At 35.9% G+C, this 19,399-nt stretch overlaps 1 protein-coding gene across 7 annotated transcripts; it reads left to right on the top strand.

Annotated features, from left to right (window-relative positions):
• The first annotated feature begins 3,159 nt into the window (after window positions 1–3,159).
• Window positions 3,160–11,160, top strand: LOC141458293 (odorant receptor 47a-like). 7 transcript variants are annotated; one of them, XM_074136063.1, is made up of 10 exons: window positions 3,160–3,464; window positions 3,626–3,889; window positions 4,819–4,960; window positions 7,776–7,914; window positions 7,990–8,182; window positions 8,287–8,510; window positions 9,271–9,370; window positions 9,588–9,695; window positions 9,779–9,934; window positions 10,920–11,160. In XM_074136063.1, the coding sequence occupies exons 3-10, from the start codon at window positions 4,879–4,881 to the stop codon at window positions 10,977–10,979; spliced, it is 1,062 nt and encodes a 353-aa protein (XP_073992164.1). In that variant the 5' UTR covers window positions 3,160–3,464; window positions 3,626–3,889; window positions 4,819–4,878; the 3' UTR covers window positions 10,980–11,160. The 7 variants fall into 7 exon arrangements, with proteins under 7 accessions (XP_073992164.1, XP_073992165.1, XP_073992162.1 ...); XM_074136064.1 differs by having other exon boundaries at window positions 3,626–3,958; XM_074136061.1 differs by lacking the exon at window positions 3,626–3,889 and having other exon boundaries at window positions 9,779–9,904.
• The last annotated feature ends 8,239 nt before the right edge of the window (window positions 11,161–19,399 follow it).

Genomic DNA, 19,399 nt, shown 5'->3' with positions numbered 1-19,399 from the left:
TAAGTCTATTGAGTAGTAAACATTGTTAAATGTGAGTGTAAGGTGGTCCTATCTAAGTCTATTGAGTAGTAAATATGGTTAAATGTGAGTGTAAGGTGTTCCTATCTAAGACTAGTGAGTGGTAAACATGGTTAAATGTGAGTGCAAGGTGGTCCTATCTAAGTCTATTGAGTAGCAAACATGGTTAAATGTGAGTGTAAGGTGGTCCTATCTAAGTCTATTGAGTAGTAAACATGGTTAAATGTGACTGTAAGGTGGTCCTTCTAAGTCTATTGAGTAGTAAACATTGTTAAATGTGAGTGTAAGGTGGTCGTATCTAAGTCTATTGAGTAGCAAATATGGTTAAATGTGAGTGTACGGTGGTCCTATCTAAGTCTATTGAGTAGTAAATATGGTTAAATGTGAGTGTAAGATGTTCCTATCTAAGACTAGTGAGTGGTAAACATGGTTAAATATAACTCTAACCACTCGTAAGACCTGTATAAGTCTTGTGAGTGTAAGGTGGTCCTTCTAAGTCTATTGAGTAGTAAACATGGTTAAATGTAAGTGTAAGGAGGTCCTATCTAAGTCTAGTGAGTAGTAAACATGGTTAAATGTGAGTGCAAGGTGGTCCTATCTATGTCTATTGAGTAGTAAACATGGTTAAATGTGAGTGTAAGGTGGTCCTATCTAAGTCTATTGAGTAGCAAACATGGTTAAATGTGAGTGTATGGTGGTCCTATCTAAGTCTATTGAGTAGCGAACATGGTTAAATGTGAGTGTACGATGGTCCTATCTAAGTCTATTGAGTAGTAAAGATGGTTAAATGTGAGTATAAGGTGGTCCTTCTAAGTCTATTGAGTAGTAAACATGGTTAAATGTGAGTGCAAGGTGGTCCTATCTAAGTCTATTGAGTAGTAAACATGGTTAAATGTGAGTGTAAGGTGGTCCTTCTAAGTCTATTGAGTAGTAAACATGGTTAAATGTGAGTGTAAGTTGGTCCTATCTAAGTCTATTGAGTAGCAAACATGGTTAAATGTGAGTGTACGGTGGTCCTATCTATATCTGTTGAGTAGTAAATATGGTTAAATGTGAGTGTAAGGTGTTCCTATCTAAGACTAGTGAGTCGTAAACATGGTTAAATGTGAGTGCAAGGTGGTCCTATCTAAGTCTATTGAGTAGCAAACATGGTTAAATGTGAGTGTAAGGTAGTCCTATCTAAGTCTATTGAGTAGTAAACATGGTTAAATGTGAGTGCAAGGTGGTCCTATCTAAGTCTATTGAGTAGCAAACATGGTTAAATGTAAGTGTATGGTGGTCCTATCTAAGTCTATTAAGTAGTAAACATGGTTAAATGTGAGTGTACGGTGGTCCTATCTAAGTCTATTGAGTAGTAAAGATGGTTAAATGTGAGTATAAGGTGGTCCTTCTAAGTCTATTGAGTAGTAAACATGGTTAAATGTGAGTGTAAGGTGGTCCTTCTAAGTCTATTGAGTAGTAAACATGGTTAAATGTGAGTGTAAGTTGGTCCTATCTAAGTCTATTGAGTAGCAAACATGGTTAAATGTGAGTGTACGGTGGTCCTATCTATATCTGTTGAGTAGTAAATATGGTTAAATGTGAGTGTAAGGTGTTCCTATCTAAGACTAGTGAGTCGTAAACATGGTTAAATGTGAGTGCAAGGTGGTCCTATCTAAGTCTATTGAGTAGCAAACATGGTTAAATGTGAGTGTAAGGTAGTCCTATCTAAGTCTATTGAGTAGTAAACATGGTTAAATGTGAGTGCAAGGTGGTCCTATCTAAGTCTATTGAGTAGCAAACATGGTTAAATGTAAGTGTATGGTGGTCCTATCTAAGTCTATTAAGTAGTAAACATGGTTAAATGTGAGTGTACGGTGGTCCTATCTAAGTCTATTGAGTAGTAAAGATGGTTAAATGTGAGTATAAGGTGGTCCTTCTAAGTCTATTGAGTAGTAAACATGGTTAAATGTGAGTGCAACGTGGTCCTATCTAAGTCTATTGAGTAGTAAACATGGTTAAATGTGAGTGTAAGGTGGTCCTTCTAAGTCTATTGAGTAGTAAACATTGTTAAATGTGAGTGTAAGGTGGTCCTATCTAAGTCTATTGAGTAGTAAATATGGTTAAATGTGAGTGTAAGGTGTTCCTATCTAAGACTAGTGAGTGGTAAACATGGTTAAATGTGAGTGCAAGGTGGTCCTATCTAAGTCTATTGAGTAGCAAACATGGTTAAATGTGAGTGTAAGGTGGTCCTATCTAAGTCTATTGAGTAGTAAACATGGTTAAATGTGAGTGTAACGTGGTCCTATCTAAGTCTATTGAGTAGTAAACATGGTTAAATGTGAGTGCAAGGTGGTCCTATCTAAGTCTATTGAGTAGTAAACATGGTTAAATGTGAGTGTAAGGTGGTCCTTCTAAGTCTATTGAGTAGTAAACATTGTTAAATGTGAGTGTAAGGTGGTCCTATCTAAGTCTATTGAGTAGTAAATATGGTTAAATGTGAGTGTAAGGTGTTCCTATCTAAGACTAGTGAGTGGTAAACATGGTTAAATGTGAGTGCAAGGTGGTCCTATCTAAGTCTATTGAGTAGCAAACATGGTTAAATGTGAGTGTAAGGTGGTCCTATCTAAGTCTATTGAGTAGTAAACATGGTTAAATGTGAGTGTAAGGTGGTCCTATCTAAGTCTATTGAGTAGTAAACATGGTTAAATGTGAGTTCAAGGTTGTCCTGTCTAAGGCTATTGAGTAGTAAACATGGTTAAATGTGAGTGTAAGGTGGTCCTTCTAAGTCTATTGAGTAGAAAACATGTTAAATGTGAGTGTAAGGTGGTCCTATCTAAGTCTATTGAGTAGTAAACATGGTTAAATGTGAGTATAAGGTGGTCCTTCTAAGTCTATTGAGTAGTAAACATGGTTAAATGTTAGTGTAAGGTGGTCCTGTATACGTCTAGAGACTCATATGCGCGTGAAGAAGTCCAAGTTTACAAATATTAACCGAAAAGTATTTATTGGAGACGCTGAGAAAAATGGCCTCGCCAAAACGTGGTCCGAACCAACGTTTGAAAAGCCATAAAAGTGGATGATTAAATTAGTTTGATTAACGATTCAATTTTAAATTTAATTGATTAAAAAAATGTCATATGATTAAAATTACGATTAAATTCTGATTAAAATTGAAAAAAAAATGAATCAGTTAAATTTAGAATTATTTTTTTTTTAATCAGTGCCCAACTCTGATTTGCACCCACCATTAAACTTACTGAAATTCGCAACGATATTCTTCAAGATAAGGATAAACATCACCACATACTAAATGGAGAACAATCGGCCTAACTACTGTTAGGTTACTTAGTTACTCCTAAGATCCTATGGGATACTCACAGCGGACGTGCTGGCAATGTCCAACGTTTTCAAACGCTGCACTGGACTTCAGCACCAACATGGAAAAACCACATTTATTTCTGCAGGTATGAACTTCTTTTTACATAGAATTGTAAGATATTTCCGTACATACGTGCATAAAATCATTCACAATATTTTATAGTAATAAATATTTTAACAGTCGGTTGATTAGGCAAGTTAATAGTTGTCAAAAATTATTAGTCTGAATTAGTTATGATTGGTCTAGATTGGTTTAGAGTGAAAAAATTTGGATCATCTGAATGGAATGAAAGAGGTGAACATTATTAAGATTCACAATAGAATAAAGAAAGAAAAAGGACAAATGCGCTGACGGCTCTGGTACAAAAGTGGAGTTGAAAGGGGGTCATAAGGATCCCTTACCCTGCAAGACCTGTGGAGATAAGTGGAAACTGGCCTTAATTCATTGGATGATCGAACGGCCAACATTCTGTAAGAAGAAATTGCAGTAAATAAATCCTATTTCAGCAAGGTGAGTTTCCATCAGCACGTTTTGGTTACCACCATTTGTGTTACCCCGCAACAGTAAACGTTTATTCTGGTATGTGTGTAGTTTTTTCTGTATTAGAAAAATTATGTGTATTAGACTAGAAAAATTACCTTAAAACTTTTAACTATAAACAGAGTTAATGCTCTATTACAGGAACATAGTATTATTATCAGATATAAGAAAATGGTCTACTATTATAGAATATCGGGATAATCATAAGACATTAACTAATCTAACCAAAACTATGTACCCAGTTATTTTCAGTTAATTACTTTTTTGGTTTGTTTCTCCAGTATAAATTGTAAATGGAGAAGTTAAGTAATAATTACAGTCTTATAGAGGTAATGAAGAAAGAAGTGGATTAAAGTACAGTAATTAAGAAGCATAGTGATCAAGTATTCATCGATAATAAGTCACAATGGTCGGGTGGGGGATTTATATAATCGGTTGAACCCTTCAAACATGGGGCAATGAGTTGTTAATACAAACCGCTCAATAGTCATTCCTGGCCAGTTGACAGACAGATCTACAGAGGTGATGTTCAGCTGTAATGACGTCGGTAAACATTACCTATTTCTTTAATTTATTTATTATATTTTTCTCTTTTATTATTTAATTAACCTCCCCAATGTTGTTTCAATAGTTATTTTTATGCAGATTCAATGCCACAGCTCCGTCAGAAAAGTAGATTATATTCAAAATTTATTGTCTAAATCTAATACTTCATGAAGATATCTGTTTTACTTTTTTGCTCTCAATTTAATCTAATCAGTATCCCCCTTTTTCTAAAGTAACTGTCTCCTTGACAAGAGATATATAGAGTAACAGCTTTTTTTATTACCTTTGATTGTAAATGTTATTTATTATTCATAATATTATTTTAGATTTACAAAACACTAACTTAATTCCAGTTAAAAGAAGATAAGTCACCCTTTAAACTTGCCTACAAAAGCCTTAAATATGCTGGCATTATGAACCAAGAAGGTCGGCCGTGGTCGTTGGTGTACACTACGGTAATGGTCTTAGGCATTAGCTGTCTGACGGTCTTATCAAGTAAGTTGACTGTTAGTTTTGCTCGAAAATCAATCTTCTATGAAAATCGTACCAGTGATTATGTGCAGATTCTTTAAAAGTCGTGGGCCCAACCTAGATCAGCATTCTTCACTATTTTATATATCCATAAATAGGTTACCCCTCTTTGGTTATTATCTTTAAAAAGAAGTCGTAAATTGGTTTTCTAAATCGGGGAAGTGAGATTTCCAAGAGTTGTTATAGGCAAATTGTTACCTTGTACAGTTGAATAAAGGATTCAATTTCTAATTTTAATGACTCAAATCAAATTTAAGAACCATTTTTAAAGCCATGAACTTATTAAATCAAAACGTGACCAAGGTAAATGATTCTTCATTTAACTTATTTTTGTGAATCATTGTCAACGAGTGAGGTTAAAAACCTAGCATAACTCCCATACATTTGCAAATAGGGCATATTAAGTAGTTTGACCAGGTGATTATAAGCGGTAAGTTCTTCTTAAGCTTGTTAAACGATAAAAATATGTTTACGGTAATTACTACACAAATAATATTCATTTATCTTAACGAAGATGTAAAACATATTTCTAATATTGTGAGTAAATGTCCAATTTTCAAAGATGTAAAGTTCGTTTATGTTTGGCAAAATAGATTGATAATCACTATTACGAGAGAGATAAAATTGAAACAATGTAATTAAATGCGTGAGAGACACTGTTAAATAAAGAGAGTATGTTGTATTGTTAGTGGTCGTTGCAAGTTTAGGTCATTTCTTAAGTCTCAGTGACTAGGACGTAGCAAATTAGTCTACACTCTCAGTTATTTCTTATTTACTTTCGATAGCCTTGTAATAATTTCTTATCTTTGCGGTTGGGCTTGCTGAAAATAGACCTCAGCTTAAGCAGAGGATGGTTATTGGGATTGCAAATAAGGTTTCTGTGGAAACGTTATTTCTTTTAGGGTCAGCACCATCAGCAAGATGAGGAAATTGTAGCTAGTGTTTCCCCTGACTTTTTAATGAAACATAGAGTGCTACTAACTTTCAGATGGATTTGTTTAAATTGGAAATGTTCTTTTTTAGAAGCAAGGCGAGATTCCAATTGCAACTAAGCAAATCATGACTACTCTCTTAATGTTCAGCAACTTAGCAATAAGATTTACTATATATCGTTACTTAAACAAAATCACTGTCTAGCGCTAGCTTGTGTAAATTGATTCGTGAAGGTATTTCATATATATTTTGATGCTGATTAAAGTCTAGACCTAGAAAGACGTGGAACATACCGAATTCTGGACTTTTTCTTTACGATAAAGACTTCAAAGAATTTTCTCCTGAATGAACTACGTGGGTCGTTTGAAAAGTCTGTGCAAAAATAAAAACTACTTAATTTTTTGGGGTAAACCTTTTTTATTTTTCAACATAGTCTCCTTTTAGGCTTATACACTTCGTCCAACGCTGCTCTAGTTTGTTGATCCCTTCCGAATAATAGGATTTGTCCAAGTCTGAAAAATAGCCATTCGTTTCTGCAATCACCTCCTCGTTTGAATAAAATCTTTTTCCCGCCAGCCATTTCTTCATATTGGGGAACAAATAGTAGTCCGAGGGAGCCAAGTCTGGAGAATAGGGGGGATGTGAAACGAGTTGGAACCCTATTTCCATTAATTTTGCGACCACAACTGCTGAGGTGTGAGCTGGTGCGTTGTCGTGATGGAAAAGGACTTTTTTGTGGGCCAATCGTGGGCGTTTTTCTTGCAGCTCGGTTTTCAAACGGTCCAATAACGATGAATAATATGCACCTGTAATAGTTTTACCCTTTTCCAGATAGTCGATGAGGATTATTCCTTGCGAATCGCAAAAGACAGTCGCCATAATCTTTCCGGCCGAAGGAACGGTCTTCGCCTTTTTTGGCGCAGATTCCCCCTTGGTAACCCATTGTTTAGATTGTTCTTTGGTCTCAGGAGTGTATCCATGTTTCATCCACAGTGACGAAACGACGCTTAAAGTCCTGCGGATTCTTCTGGAACAGCTGCAAACCGTCCTTGCAACACTTCACACGATTTCGTTTTTGGTCAAGCGTGAGCAATCGCGGCACCCATCTTGCGGATAGCTTTGTCATGTCCAAATGTTGATGCAAAATATTATGTACCCGTTTACTCGAGATGCCCACAGCACTAGCAATCTCACGCACCTTCACTCTTCTGTCATCCATCACCATATCATGGATTTTATCGGTGATTTTTGGAGTAGTAACCTCAACAGGGCGTCCAGAACGTTCAGCGTCACTTGTGCCCATATGGCCAATCCGAAAATTTTGAAACCACTTATAAACTGTTCTAATCGAAGGTGCAGAGTCACCATAATATTTATCAAGCTTCTCTTTAGTCTCCTGAGGCGTTTTGCCTTTCATAAAGTAGTGTTTAATCAACACACGAAATTCTTTTTCGTCCATTTTTTGAAAATCACTCGACTTTGCACGGACTTTTCAAACGACCCTCGTATCTTAAAGAAAAAAGGTTTAGAAGGCTGGCGATGATTAGTGGATGTTGGAACAGGATATATGTTCTTAGATGTTTGCCAGTTTCAGAATTCTTTAGGAACTTGACTTCGGAAGAAACTTAAGGTAAGACGGTTCTACTAAAACTCATTATCTGTCTTCTAAGTCTGACAACTCAAAATCAGAGAAATATGCAAAAATCCAACTGAAATTCCATGGAATATTCTAGTAATAAAATTCATCAATTTTATGTCATCACATAAACCTCTAAAAAATGAAGAAACTTTGTTATAATTTTAGTGAAAGTATTTTCTTGATAAAAGATAAGATCCATCTTTGCAGTCGCGGATCTAATATGGGGTCAAGAAGAATTACCAGAGTTCGTCTCAGCACTTTCCACCTTAACAATAACCATCCACGGCAGTAGCAAAATGATCAATATACTTAGTAATCAAACGGAAATTCGCCAACTGATTAATAGGTAAAACGTTAACAAAAAGTGAATATTCAAATTACATTATTTAAATATGACTAAAATATTTTTTTATTTTCACAGATTTGAAAATGTTCGCCAAAAGTTCTTACAAGATAATAGGAGGAAACATTTGGTTTTGTGGGCTGATCAATTTTCACTGAAAGTTGCCTTTTATTATGGAATGTTTTTTGGAAGTTGTGTGCTTTTCTCGACGATCTTAAATATGATCATAGGCGTGTTCACTGGGAGTGAAAAACCACATTTAGTTTTGCAGGTAAAGAAAATGTAAAATAAAAAAAAAATTGTAATCTGTTGCGATTTTATTGTTAGTTTCTTCGGAGGATTGCCTTAATCTGATGTTTTCTTCTTTTCTTGTAGTTGTGGGTCCCTTGGCGGATCAGAGACGTTGAGACCCACCTGGGAGCTACACTACTTTCCATAGTATGTACAGTCCCATCAGCCTCCGTCTACACGGCATTTTCCGTTTTCAATTTTATATTCACCATAGAATTGTCCGCATTTCTACAAGTTCTTCAGTCTAGATTTGAGACGCTGAAAATGGATGATAAGGAGGTTTATCAACAACATAAAGAAATTATTAAGTGAGTACTTCTTGTTTCTAAAGTTTAAGTATAATTTTGAATGTAGAAAAAAAAAAAAAAAAATTTCTGTAGTTCAGTAGAAGAAGAGGGGTGAGAACCCTGTTCTTTAAGGTCTTATGAACTTGAAACTGTCTCATAAATGTATCCCGAAGTGTAGTTTGATAAATAAGTATAAGAAACTGTAAATGGAAAACACCTGGAGAAGAATTATTGCCTGTGAATGTTTTGTCAGCAATTAGAGTAAACTACAGAAGTATTCTTGCTGCCCTTTCGGATAATAAATAGTCTGCCCTTGAGCTTGCGGAGCAAGACGGTTAGCGAGGATGCACTGTAGAGTTCAGTAGGGATTATAGGAAATAGTTGTGGTTATTTTCTTGTAGAGATTGTTTGCACGGTTCCATATTTGATCACTTTTATTATAGTTTGCTTGCTGTGTATTTCTAAAGGATTTAAAAGGGGTGACCTGCTTCACAGATAAGTTATTAAAGCAATAAAAGTAATCACCTATTTTTCAGGTAAGGCTTAACGTCCAACTACGAATTTCGTGGTTGGGGGCGGTAGCTCATGGTTTACTAAATAACATTTTTTCTAACAATTTGAAAGTAGCTGTACGCGGCATAAAAACTTGGGATCATCCACTTAAAAATCCACGCTGTTAACCACTACACCAACACCCGCAAGGAAACTGTAAATGTAGAACACAATAGATTTGTAAATCTCTCTCTTCCCTTGTGGTGTCTAATTCTAATTGATTTTCTAGATTACTAAGAGATTACAATGAAATATTCTCCGGCCAGCTGTACGTAGAAATCATTATATCAACCTTACAACCATGTGGATTTGGATACACGTTCATTAAGGTGAATCAATTAAGATTGGGCATTAAATTCAAGAAGCTGGTAGAATTGTAAGATTGTGGCACACTTATTGGTTGAAGTCCAAATCGATTAAAAACTCTATTAATTTCGAACACTCCAAAAACTCAATTTGTACAATTTTTTCAAAATAAAGTGTGTATGTTGTTCCTTTCGTTTCAAATTAAGTATAATAATTATTGACTTTTCTTCTGTCTTGCAGGCTCTACAAAAACTCAGTATACAAGCAATTGATTACATCTTTAAATTTGTAGTTACCGCCGTATCCCCCTTCATGTTGTGCGCTTGTGGACAGGAAATCAGTACTCAGGTATCGTACTTAGAAAATAATGATTGATCTAAGAGCATTGGTCTACGTATCTAACCCTTTTTTTACGATATTTAATATTTCAGTTAGAGAAATTACATACAAGTTGCTACATGTGTAATTGGTACGAGGAAAAGCCAGCGAGCCGAAGATATCTTGGGCAGTTGATGACAGTAACTTTGAAGCCCATTGCTTTCAATTTTAGAAGAATGGTAGCCTTCAACTATGTTTGCTTTACTTCGGTAAAAATTTAGAAAAAAAGTTTGCTTTCTCTTCTGGTTTACTAATTAACATTTTTTCTAACAAACAGAATGTAAATCTAGATCTTCTTGATCCAGAAGAGGTGATAATCCAGAAATCCGAGCTTCTAATGCTTCAGAGAGGATATATCCCGCTTCAATACTACAAAAATCTCAGCCTCTCCAACAGAAAATTTAAAATAGCATAAAAAGAAAGTTAGGAATGTATGTAAATTAATACAAGAAGTGAGGGAAGCTGGCAGAGTGGGATGACGACTTCCTGGCGCCTGTACACTCTTGTCCCTTCTTAAGCCCGTAATTCACAGGGGCAGGATTCTGGAAGGTGTGCAAAATAGGCCTCTACGGCTGCTGCTCCCTCTTCACAATGCTGTAAACGAAGCAACTGCTTCTTCGGAATCTTGTTTGGGTTGAAGGGGGACATCTCACACGCTTCAAACCCAGCTTTTAAGTTTTTTGGAGTAGCAGATTTGTCCCAAAAAAGGCGTTGAAGACGTATCCAAACCTCTGTTTGTTGAATTCTCTGTATTTATAGGCAGCCTAAGAGTTCATGAGCTCATCATCCCAGAATTTCTCAAATGGTCCAAACACGGACTTGTCCTTTGGCTGAAGCTGTGGAATAAATAAATTTATTAATATCACCAAATGCCAGATATCCCTACCCAAAAATTAAAATCTTGATAACAGTATCGGAAAGTACATAAAACAACTTTTAAAATACATACCACATTATTAAAAATATATTGCAGATTGCAAATTCAATATAAAACGAATACTTACCGAGGCGATATTTATTCCAGTATTTGCTACCATTTTCCGGATAAATCTCTTATCATGTTTAAAAATGCAGGTGGCGAAATTTGGGCAACTTACCCGATTTTTGAATTTTTTAACCACTAAGTGCCACGTTATATTTTTATTTGTCATCCGTTATTATATTTGTAATAAATATAATCTGAATTTTTAATAGGTAGCCCAAGGAATATACTCATACCTGATGATGGTCTATCAGTTTGAAGAAGGCGATTGATCTCATCTTAGAGGAAATCAATAATATTGATTTAGATTTGTAGTTTTCAATTAATGGCCTAGTTCTGGTTTCTTAAAAATATTTGCTGATGTTTAAGTCAATCGTGTACAATGTAATACGAGTACATCTAAGTTAAATTAAAGAATAGTTTTGTAGTAAAATGAATAAAAATTCTGCATTCATGATGTTTTTATTGTTTATTTGTTTATATTTTTATAAATTTATTTTAGATGTTTCCACTTGAAGAGTGATTGAGTGTGAATTACGGGGACTCAGTGTGCTTTACAGCTGGAAAACGGTCAATGAATCACATTAAAATTGGACTAAAAAAGCCTACATTCCTAAACTTCAATAGTAAAAAATTATGGCTCCTGATTAAAAGTTTTAGTAAAAATCTGTAGAACAACCACCTGGGCAAGAAGTGTTGCTATTGGTTGCTGTTGAACGTCGCCCAGACCCGAAAAAAGTTCTGTTTGTCTGAAATAATCCATTTAAATACACTTACCAGTTTAAAATTGTAATAGACTAAGATTTTGAACCTATGGGATTACTTTTTTGGAACTCGCATCGAATAGAAAATTTTCAAAGATTAAGGCAAAATTTCATGACAATCAGATCTGTGATTTTTTTTTTTTTTAAATAATAATAAACCCAATTACATTTTGAATGTTTACTTTTTTACAAAAAAAAGATTGAAAAACACCCAACTTTGACATTTTTTTTTTATTTATGAATTACTACTGAACTAGCACACAGATGTTACTTTGATTTTATAATGTGGATTGGTTGACAATAAATTAATCGGCCCATACTTTTATGAACAAAATCTTAATGGAGAGATTTTTTTTAATTTTTTGTAAGAAACACTTCCCAAGCTTCTTGAAGATTTACAAGAGAGCATTTGAGTAAACATTCATCTTGCATTTTTGTTTTTGCTCTTCAGACAGACCCTTTTGCTTTATCCACAATCAATTTTAATAAAAAGCCAGCAGACAGCGGTAAAAAAAACTTGTTTTTAAAAAATGCATAACTTGGGAACTGCAAAAGCAATTTTAATTTTTCAAAAACAGTTTTTCTCACAAAAACAAAGTGCTTTTAGAATTCGTAACAAAAAAATAGGGGTTCTCATTTGGAAAAAAAAAGTTTGTATCTCCAACCTGCATATCAGCAGCAGAATTTCGTTTTTTACAATTTCTTTAGGTACTACTCAAAAAATAAAGGGAGTTACGATTTGAAGTTTTTTCCCATCATCAATAATTACCGAGTAAATTGGGTGGACAACTTAGCCCGGACACCCTGTATATAATATTATATGTGGATGGGGATTTGATAATGGCTTAATGAAGGCTTTTATAACTTCAGAAAATCATTGCTTTATTCAATTTTCAAAAAACAACTCAATCCAACCAGTTCAATAAATACATAAACACCCTAATTAAAAGCAACCAAAAACACTGAACACTCATAAAGGACTGTTCTTCTCTTACAATATCTCAAAGTCAACTGTTCCATTAGCACATCGAAACACATAACCGTAACCTAGCAGCCTGAGAAAAACAAACTTTCTTTAAACAGCTGTTTACTACTTAAAGCAAAAGAGCGTCTTCAACTGATACAACTTGATAACAACTGCGTAACTCAAACGGATTTCTTACTCTAACATCCTTCCTTCCACCCCTTCTCATTCTATTCTATTTTTCTCCTTCTCTTTTCCTACATACATGAAGTGTTAAGTCTTCAGTCTGGGTTGCCTGCTATCTAAATTTGGGCAGATTTGGAGGGCCTCTTGAGGGTAGACAGACATCCCGTATTGAGTGAGGTAACATCCGCTTCTATTTTACGACCCTTGGAGCTTTTAGGCTGGAGAGGCAGTTTCTTATGAACCAGCATACGTCAAACATTCCTCTATAGCCTCTGCTGGGCAAGGCAAACATTAAAACAACAAGCGTTTTCACCTTTAACTAGTTGCAGGTCTTGATTCGGACTAAATCTCGCAAGCGAAGTCAGTAAAAATCTCCAAAACGTTTTCTGCATTTAGTTTCAGACTCCGAGAATACTATGACAGGAAAAAAGGAAATGTCTCTTCAACAATGACAGCTTGCACTGTAAATGCTAGTTTGCAATTGAGGACTTGAATACTTGGAGATTAGAGAGTCAATACGGAAAAACGACTAGTAGGAACCTTGGAGCTTTTAATGAGAGGAGACTTGATCTGTTATACATAAAAATAAACAAGAAAAATAAACTGATTGTTCTTCATCTTTTTTTAATTAATGGCCAAGTTTCCACGCAAGTTTGGCTGAAGAATAATTTTGCACTGCTTAAGGGTAGCTTACCTATGACGAAATGACGAAAACTTTCTCATCTTCTTAGTTCTGGATCTGTTCGTGGGCGACGAAGAACTGCCAGAATTGGTCATGGCGATGATTTCTACGTTGATATCGGTGCAGGTCAACTCTAAGGCCATCAATATTCTTCATCAAACAGAGCTACTCCCAGATACTAAATAGGTAGTTCTTGTTTTAATTATTTTTTTAATTTTAGGCATAATTGTAACGGGTTATCATTAATGGATACTATACATTTAGATCGCCCTAAATTCTGTAAGTATTTTCGTTCATTGTTTATCGTTCGTTCCCTGCAAGGATTAGAAAATATCAATCTCAACTAGAATGTTTTCTACTAAGGCGCAAAAATCTATGGTATATACTTCCACTTAGGTTACACTGGAGACGTCTTCTGAGTATAAACTAAATTCAATGAAAGCTAAGGATACAAAAAACCAGCCCATTGTTTCGAATGGGAACACAAATTTTACTACTTCTTATTAAAGCAGGTAACTAACTACATTTGCACCAGAGTTGGGCAAAAATTTAATCAATTAAAATCCAATTGAATTAAACCGAAATTTAATTTTAATCATGATTAAAATTAAAAAATTTAATCGCCCTAAATTAGTTGATTAAAATTAAATTCACTTTTAATTTAATAGGAATTTAATCAATTAAAATGTTTAATTATAACTAAAAATTAAGATTAAAATTAAACAATCAGAATTTTAATTGATTGAATTAAAATCCAAATTTAGTTTTAATCACTTTTGACGATTAAATTTTACAATTTAATCAAAATCTGGGAGGTTAAATGTTTAAAACCAAACACTGCCAATGGTTAAACCAGAATCGAACCAATGCATCTTTATTCCGCCTAGCTGGTGCCTCTTCTCTGTCAATATTATCACCTTTCCCAAACTTGGCACCTTTATTCTACCAGTCTGGTGTCTCATCTTTGCCATGTTGGTGACTCTCAAGACTCAGATGGGACCACTCAGATTTAACCTAGTTGGCGGCTCACTAGACTTATATAGGACCACTTTACACTCACATTTAACCTAGTTGGCGACTAACTAGACTTAAATAGGACCACCTTGTACTCACATTTAACCTAGTTGGCGACTCACTAGATATAGGTAAGACCACCTTGCATTCACATTTAACCTAATTGGCGATTCACTAGACTTAGATAGGACCACTTACACTCACTAGACTTATAAACAGGGTGACCAGACTTATATGCTCCACCCACTTTTTTTTAAACGGCGGGAAATTAAAAAAAAAATAGAAAACTCGTATTTAATTAAATCTAGTTTTTTTCAGTGATTGACCCATTTTTTAAACCTTAATATCCCCAGATACAGCATCCAACTTTTCTCTCAAATGGAACAAACAAGATCTAGGCAGACTAGAGTTATTCGATGTTCCAGATCTTCGACAGTAGCTAAGAGATTAAGGTTACTGTACACTTTACTTTTTAGATATCCCCACTGAAAATAGTCTATTGGGGTAAAGTCCGTAGTTAGAGGTCAAAATCGAGATCTTCTTGAACTGGATTACCTACGAAAACATCGTACGAAAAAGGACTTATTGTGAACCCGGAAAACCTAGCCCTTCCACCTCTAAACTCTGAATAAAAGAAAGTTGTGTATATGGTGGGTGGGACATTCGAGAACCAATACATTATGAGCTTTTAAAACCGATCGAAAAGCTCAATTCAGAGAAGTATTGTCAGCAACCGGATAATTTAAAGACAACAGTAAAAAGAAAAGAGGCGATGTTCAATAGGCAGAACATCTCACTGCATCATGATAATGCCAGGTCAAATGCTGCTTTAGGTACACCTCTAAAAATTGTAGAAAAAGGCTGGAAAATTCTGTCGCACCCACCATATTCCCCGGACTTAGCACCCTCCGACTATCACTTGTTTTTGCCCTTACAAAATTTTTGAAAGGAAAAACATTTAAAAATGAAGAAGATATCAAACAAGCACAGGTACAATTTTACGCATCAAAAAATAAAACATTTTTCAAACATAAAATACACTAATTGCCCTCACGCAAGCAAGATATCACTAGTAATAATGGCAATTATATTATTTAATAAAGTTTATTGCCGGTAAAAAAAATTTGTATTTTGTTTTATTTCAAAAACGGACAGAAGTTTCCGGTAGACCGTAAATAGGTCTAATGAGTGGTAAACATGGTTAAATGTGAGTGTAAGGTGGTCCTATCTAAGTCTAGTGAGTCGCCAACTAGGTTAAATGTGAGTGCAAGGTGGTCCTATATAAGTCTAGTGAGTCGCCAGCAAGGTAAATTGTGAGTGTAAGGTGGTCCTATCTAAGTTTAGTGAGTAGTAAACATGGTTAAATGTGAGTGTAAGGTGGTCCTTTCTAAGTCTAGTGAGTAGTAAACATGGTTAAATTTGAGTGTAAGGTGGTCCTATCTAAGTCTAGTGAGTCGCCAACTAGGTTAAATATGTGTGCAAGGTGGTCCTATCTAAGTCTAGTGAGTGGTAAACATGGTTAAATGTGAGTGTAAGGTGGTCCTATCTAAGTATAGTGAGGAGTAAACATGGTTAAATGTGAGTGCAAGGTGTTCCTATATAAGTCTAGTGAGTTGCCAACTAGGTTAAATGTGAGTGTAAATTGGTCCTATCTAAGTCTAGTGAGTAGTAAACATGGTTAAATATGAGTGTAAGATGGTCCTATCTAAGTATAGTGAGTAGTAAACATGGTTAAATGTGAGTGCAAGGTGTTCCTATATAAGTCTAGTGAGTAGTAAACATGGTTAAATTTGAGTGTAAGGTGGTCCTATCTAAGTCTAGTGAGTCGCCAACTAGGTTAAATGTGAGTGTAAGGTGGTCCTTTCTAAGTCTAGTGAGTAGTAAACATGGTTAAATTTGAGTGTAAGGTGGTCCTATCTAAGTCTAGTGAGTCGCCAACTAGGTTAAATGTGTGTGCAAGGTGGTCCTATCTAAGTCTAGTGAGTGGTAAACATGGTTAAATGTGAGTGTAAGGTGGTCCTATCTAAGTATAGTGAGTAGTAAACATGGTTAAATGTGAGTGCAAGGTGTTCCTATATAAGTCTAGTGAGTTGCCAACTAGGTTAAATGTGAGTGTAAATTGGTCCTATCTAAGTCTAGTGAGTAGTAAACATGGTTAAATATGAGTGTAAGGTGGTCCTATCTAAGTATAGTGAGTAGTAAACATGGTTAAATGTGAGTGCAAGGTGTTCCTATATAAGTCTAGTGAGTAGTAAACATGGTAAAATTTGAGTGTAAGGTGGTCCTATCTAAGTCTAGTGAGTCGCCAACTAGGTTAAATGTGAGTGCAAGGTGGTCCTATCTAAGTCTAGTGAGTGGTAAACATGGTTAAATGTGAGTGTAAGGTGGTCCTATCTAAGTATAGTGAGTAGTAAACATGGTTAAATGTGAGTACAAGGTGTTCCTATATAAGTCTAGTGAGTTGCCAACTAGGTTAAATGTGAGTGTAAATTGGTCCTATATAAGTCTAGTGAGTAGTAAACATGGTTAAATTTGAGTGTAAGGTGGTCCTATCTAAGTCTAGTGAGTCGCCAACTAGGTTAAATATGTGTGCAAGGTGGTCCTATCTAAGTCTAGTGAGTGGTAAACATGGTTAAATGTGAGTGTAAGGTGGTCCTATCTAAGTATAGTGAGTAGTAAACATGGTTAAATGTGAGTGCAAGGTGTTCCTATATAAGTCTAGTGAGTTGCCAACTAGGTTAAATGTGAGTGTAAATTGGTCCTATCTAAGTCTAGTGAGTAGTAAACATGGTTAAATATGAGTGTAAGGTGGTCCTATCTAAGTATAGTGAGTAGTAAACATGGTTAAATGTGAGTGCAAGGTGTTCCTATATAAGTCTAGAGAGTAGTAAACATGGTTAAATTTGAGTGTAAGGTGGTCTTATCTAAGTCTAGTGAGTCGCCAACTAGGTTAAATGTGAGTGTAAGGTGGTCCTTTCTAAGTCTAGTGAGTAGTAAACATGGTTAAATTTGAGTGTAAGGTGGTCCTATCTAAGTCTAGTGAGTAGTAAACATGGTTAAATGTGAGTGCAAGGTGTTCCTATATAAGTCTAGTGAGTTGCCAACTAGGTTAAATGTGAGTGTAAATTGGTCCTATATAAGTCTAGTGAGTAGTAAACATGGTTAAATTTGAGTGTAAGGTGGTCCTATCTAAGTCTAGTGAGTCGCCAACTAGGTTAAATGTGAGTGCAAGGTGGTCCTATCTAAGTCTAGTGAGTGGTAAACATGGTTAAATGTGAGTGTAAGGTGGTCCTATCTAAGTATAGTGAGTAGTAAACATGGTTAAATGTGAGTGCAAGGTGTTCCTATATAAGTCTAGTGAGTCGCCAACTAGGTTAAATGTGAGTGTAAATTGGTCCTATATTCGTCTAGTGACTCATATGCTCGTGAAGAAGTCCAAGTCTACAAAAATTAACAGAAAAGTATTTATTGGGGACGCTGAGAAAAATGGCCTCGCCAAAACGTGGTCCGAACCATTGGTTGAAAAGCCATAAAAGTGGATGATTAAATTAGTTTGATTAACGATTGAAATTGAACTAATTCGGTGATTCAAATTAAAGTTCAATTTAATTCTCAGATTTGATCATAATTTTTTTAGTTCGATTAAATTAGTTTGATTAACGATTAAATCTGAAATTTAATTGATTAAATAATTGTCATATGATTAAAATTACGATTAAATTCGCTGATTTAATTACGATCTAATTACTGCCAACATCCTACTCCAACTACCCAAAAAAGCAATAGTCTTCCTCACTACCATTTACAACTCTATTCTCAGAACTACTTACTACCCTATACTCTGGAAATTTTCTACAGTTCGAATGATACCCAAGCCCAACAAACCGACTCAACTACCTTCTTCCTATCGGCCGATAAGCCTACTGCCTCTCTTGGGCAAAATATTCGAGAGACTTCTGTTACCACGCCTCTACGAAATTACAGAATCTCTCGAAATTATACCGGACCATCAGTTTGGTTTCAGAAGCTGCCACTCGACGATCCAGCAGGCCCATCGTGTTGTAGACACCATCGCTTCTTCACTCGAGCGAAAACAGTACTGCGCTGGAGTATTCCTCGATGTTTCGCAAGCCTTTGACCGAGTCTGGCACGAAGGTCTACTGTGGAAACTAAAACGCATCCTTCCTAGCACTTATTACCTCATACTCAGCTCTTACCTCTCTGACAGATTCTTTCAAGTTCTTCAAGGCACTACTCACTCTTCCATCTATCCCGTCCTTGCTGGTGTGCCACAGGGAAGTGTCTTAGCTCCTCTTCTTTACACAATCTACACTGCCGACTTACCTTCTAACCTTAATACCTCTATTTACACCTTCGCTGACGACACTGCCATTCTCTCCACACACTCTGACCCTATCCTCGCAGTACGCTCACTACAGTCCCACCTTCACTCAATAGAACATTGGTTAGAAAACTGGCGTATAAAAATTAACCCAACTAAATCTAAATACATAGTCTTCACACTCAAACGTCAAACTCCGCCACCTGTCTTCTTACATCACACACCTATCCCACCAGCCGACCATGTGCGGTACCTTGGACTGTACCTAGACAAGAGACTTACCTGGAACCCCCATACGAGACTTAAACGTACCGAACTAAACAAACGATACAAACTTCTAGCCAGGCTACTCGACAAACGCTCAAAACTCTCACTGCAGAACAAACGACGACTCTATACAGCCCTTCTCACACCAATATGGACTTACGGACTCGAACTTTACGGTACAGCTAAAAAATCCAACCTCAATAGACTACAAACACTGCAATCCAAAATTCTCCGCCGCATACTAGACGCTCCATTCTATGTAAGCAACCACACTATACATACAGATCTCCAAATTCCACTTATCTCCGAACTTGCCAAAATTCGATACAAAAATTTTCACCAAAAACTCTCACTGCATCCCAACCCTTTAGCTGCAAACCTGTCTACAACTACGCTACCCTCCAATCCTCGAAGACGGCTGAGGCGCCGTTGGCCCCGTGACCAACTGGGTGACTAACGGCGGCCATCAATGG

This window comes from Rhodnius prolixus, unplaced genomic scaffold, assembly GCF_049639745.1.
Source record: "Rhodnius prolixus isolate KJV_2025 unplaced genomic scaffold, Rpr scaffold_5, whole genome shotgun sequence".
NCBI lineage: Eukaryota > Metazoa > Arthropoda > Insecta > Hemiptera > Reduviidae > Rhodnius > Rhodnius prolixus.
Note: the sequence above shows the minus strand (reverse complement) of the source record. Positions and strands in the feature narration are given on the sequence as shown.

Excerpts from the sequence above, each read along its gene's own strand:
- LOC141458293 (XM_074136060.1), top strand. The coding sequence starts at position 3,366 with ATGGGATACTCACAGCGGACGTGCTGGCAATGTCCAACGTTTTCAAAC. Across the intron at positions 9,696-9,778 it reads GACAGGAAATCAGTACTCAG|TTAGAGAAATTACATACAAG; the intron begins GTATCGTACTTA and ends TTAATATTTCAG. Across the intron at positions 9,935-10,919 it reads ACTATGTTTGCTTTACTTCG|GTAGCCCAAGGAATATACTC; the intron begins GTAAAAATTTAG and ends AATTTTTAATAG.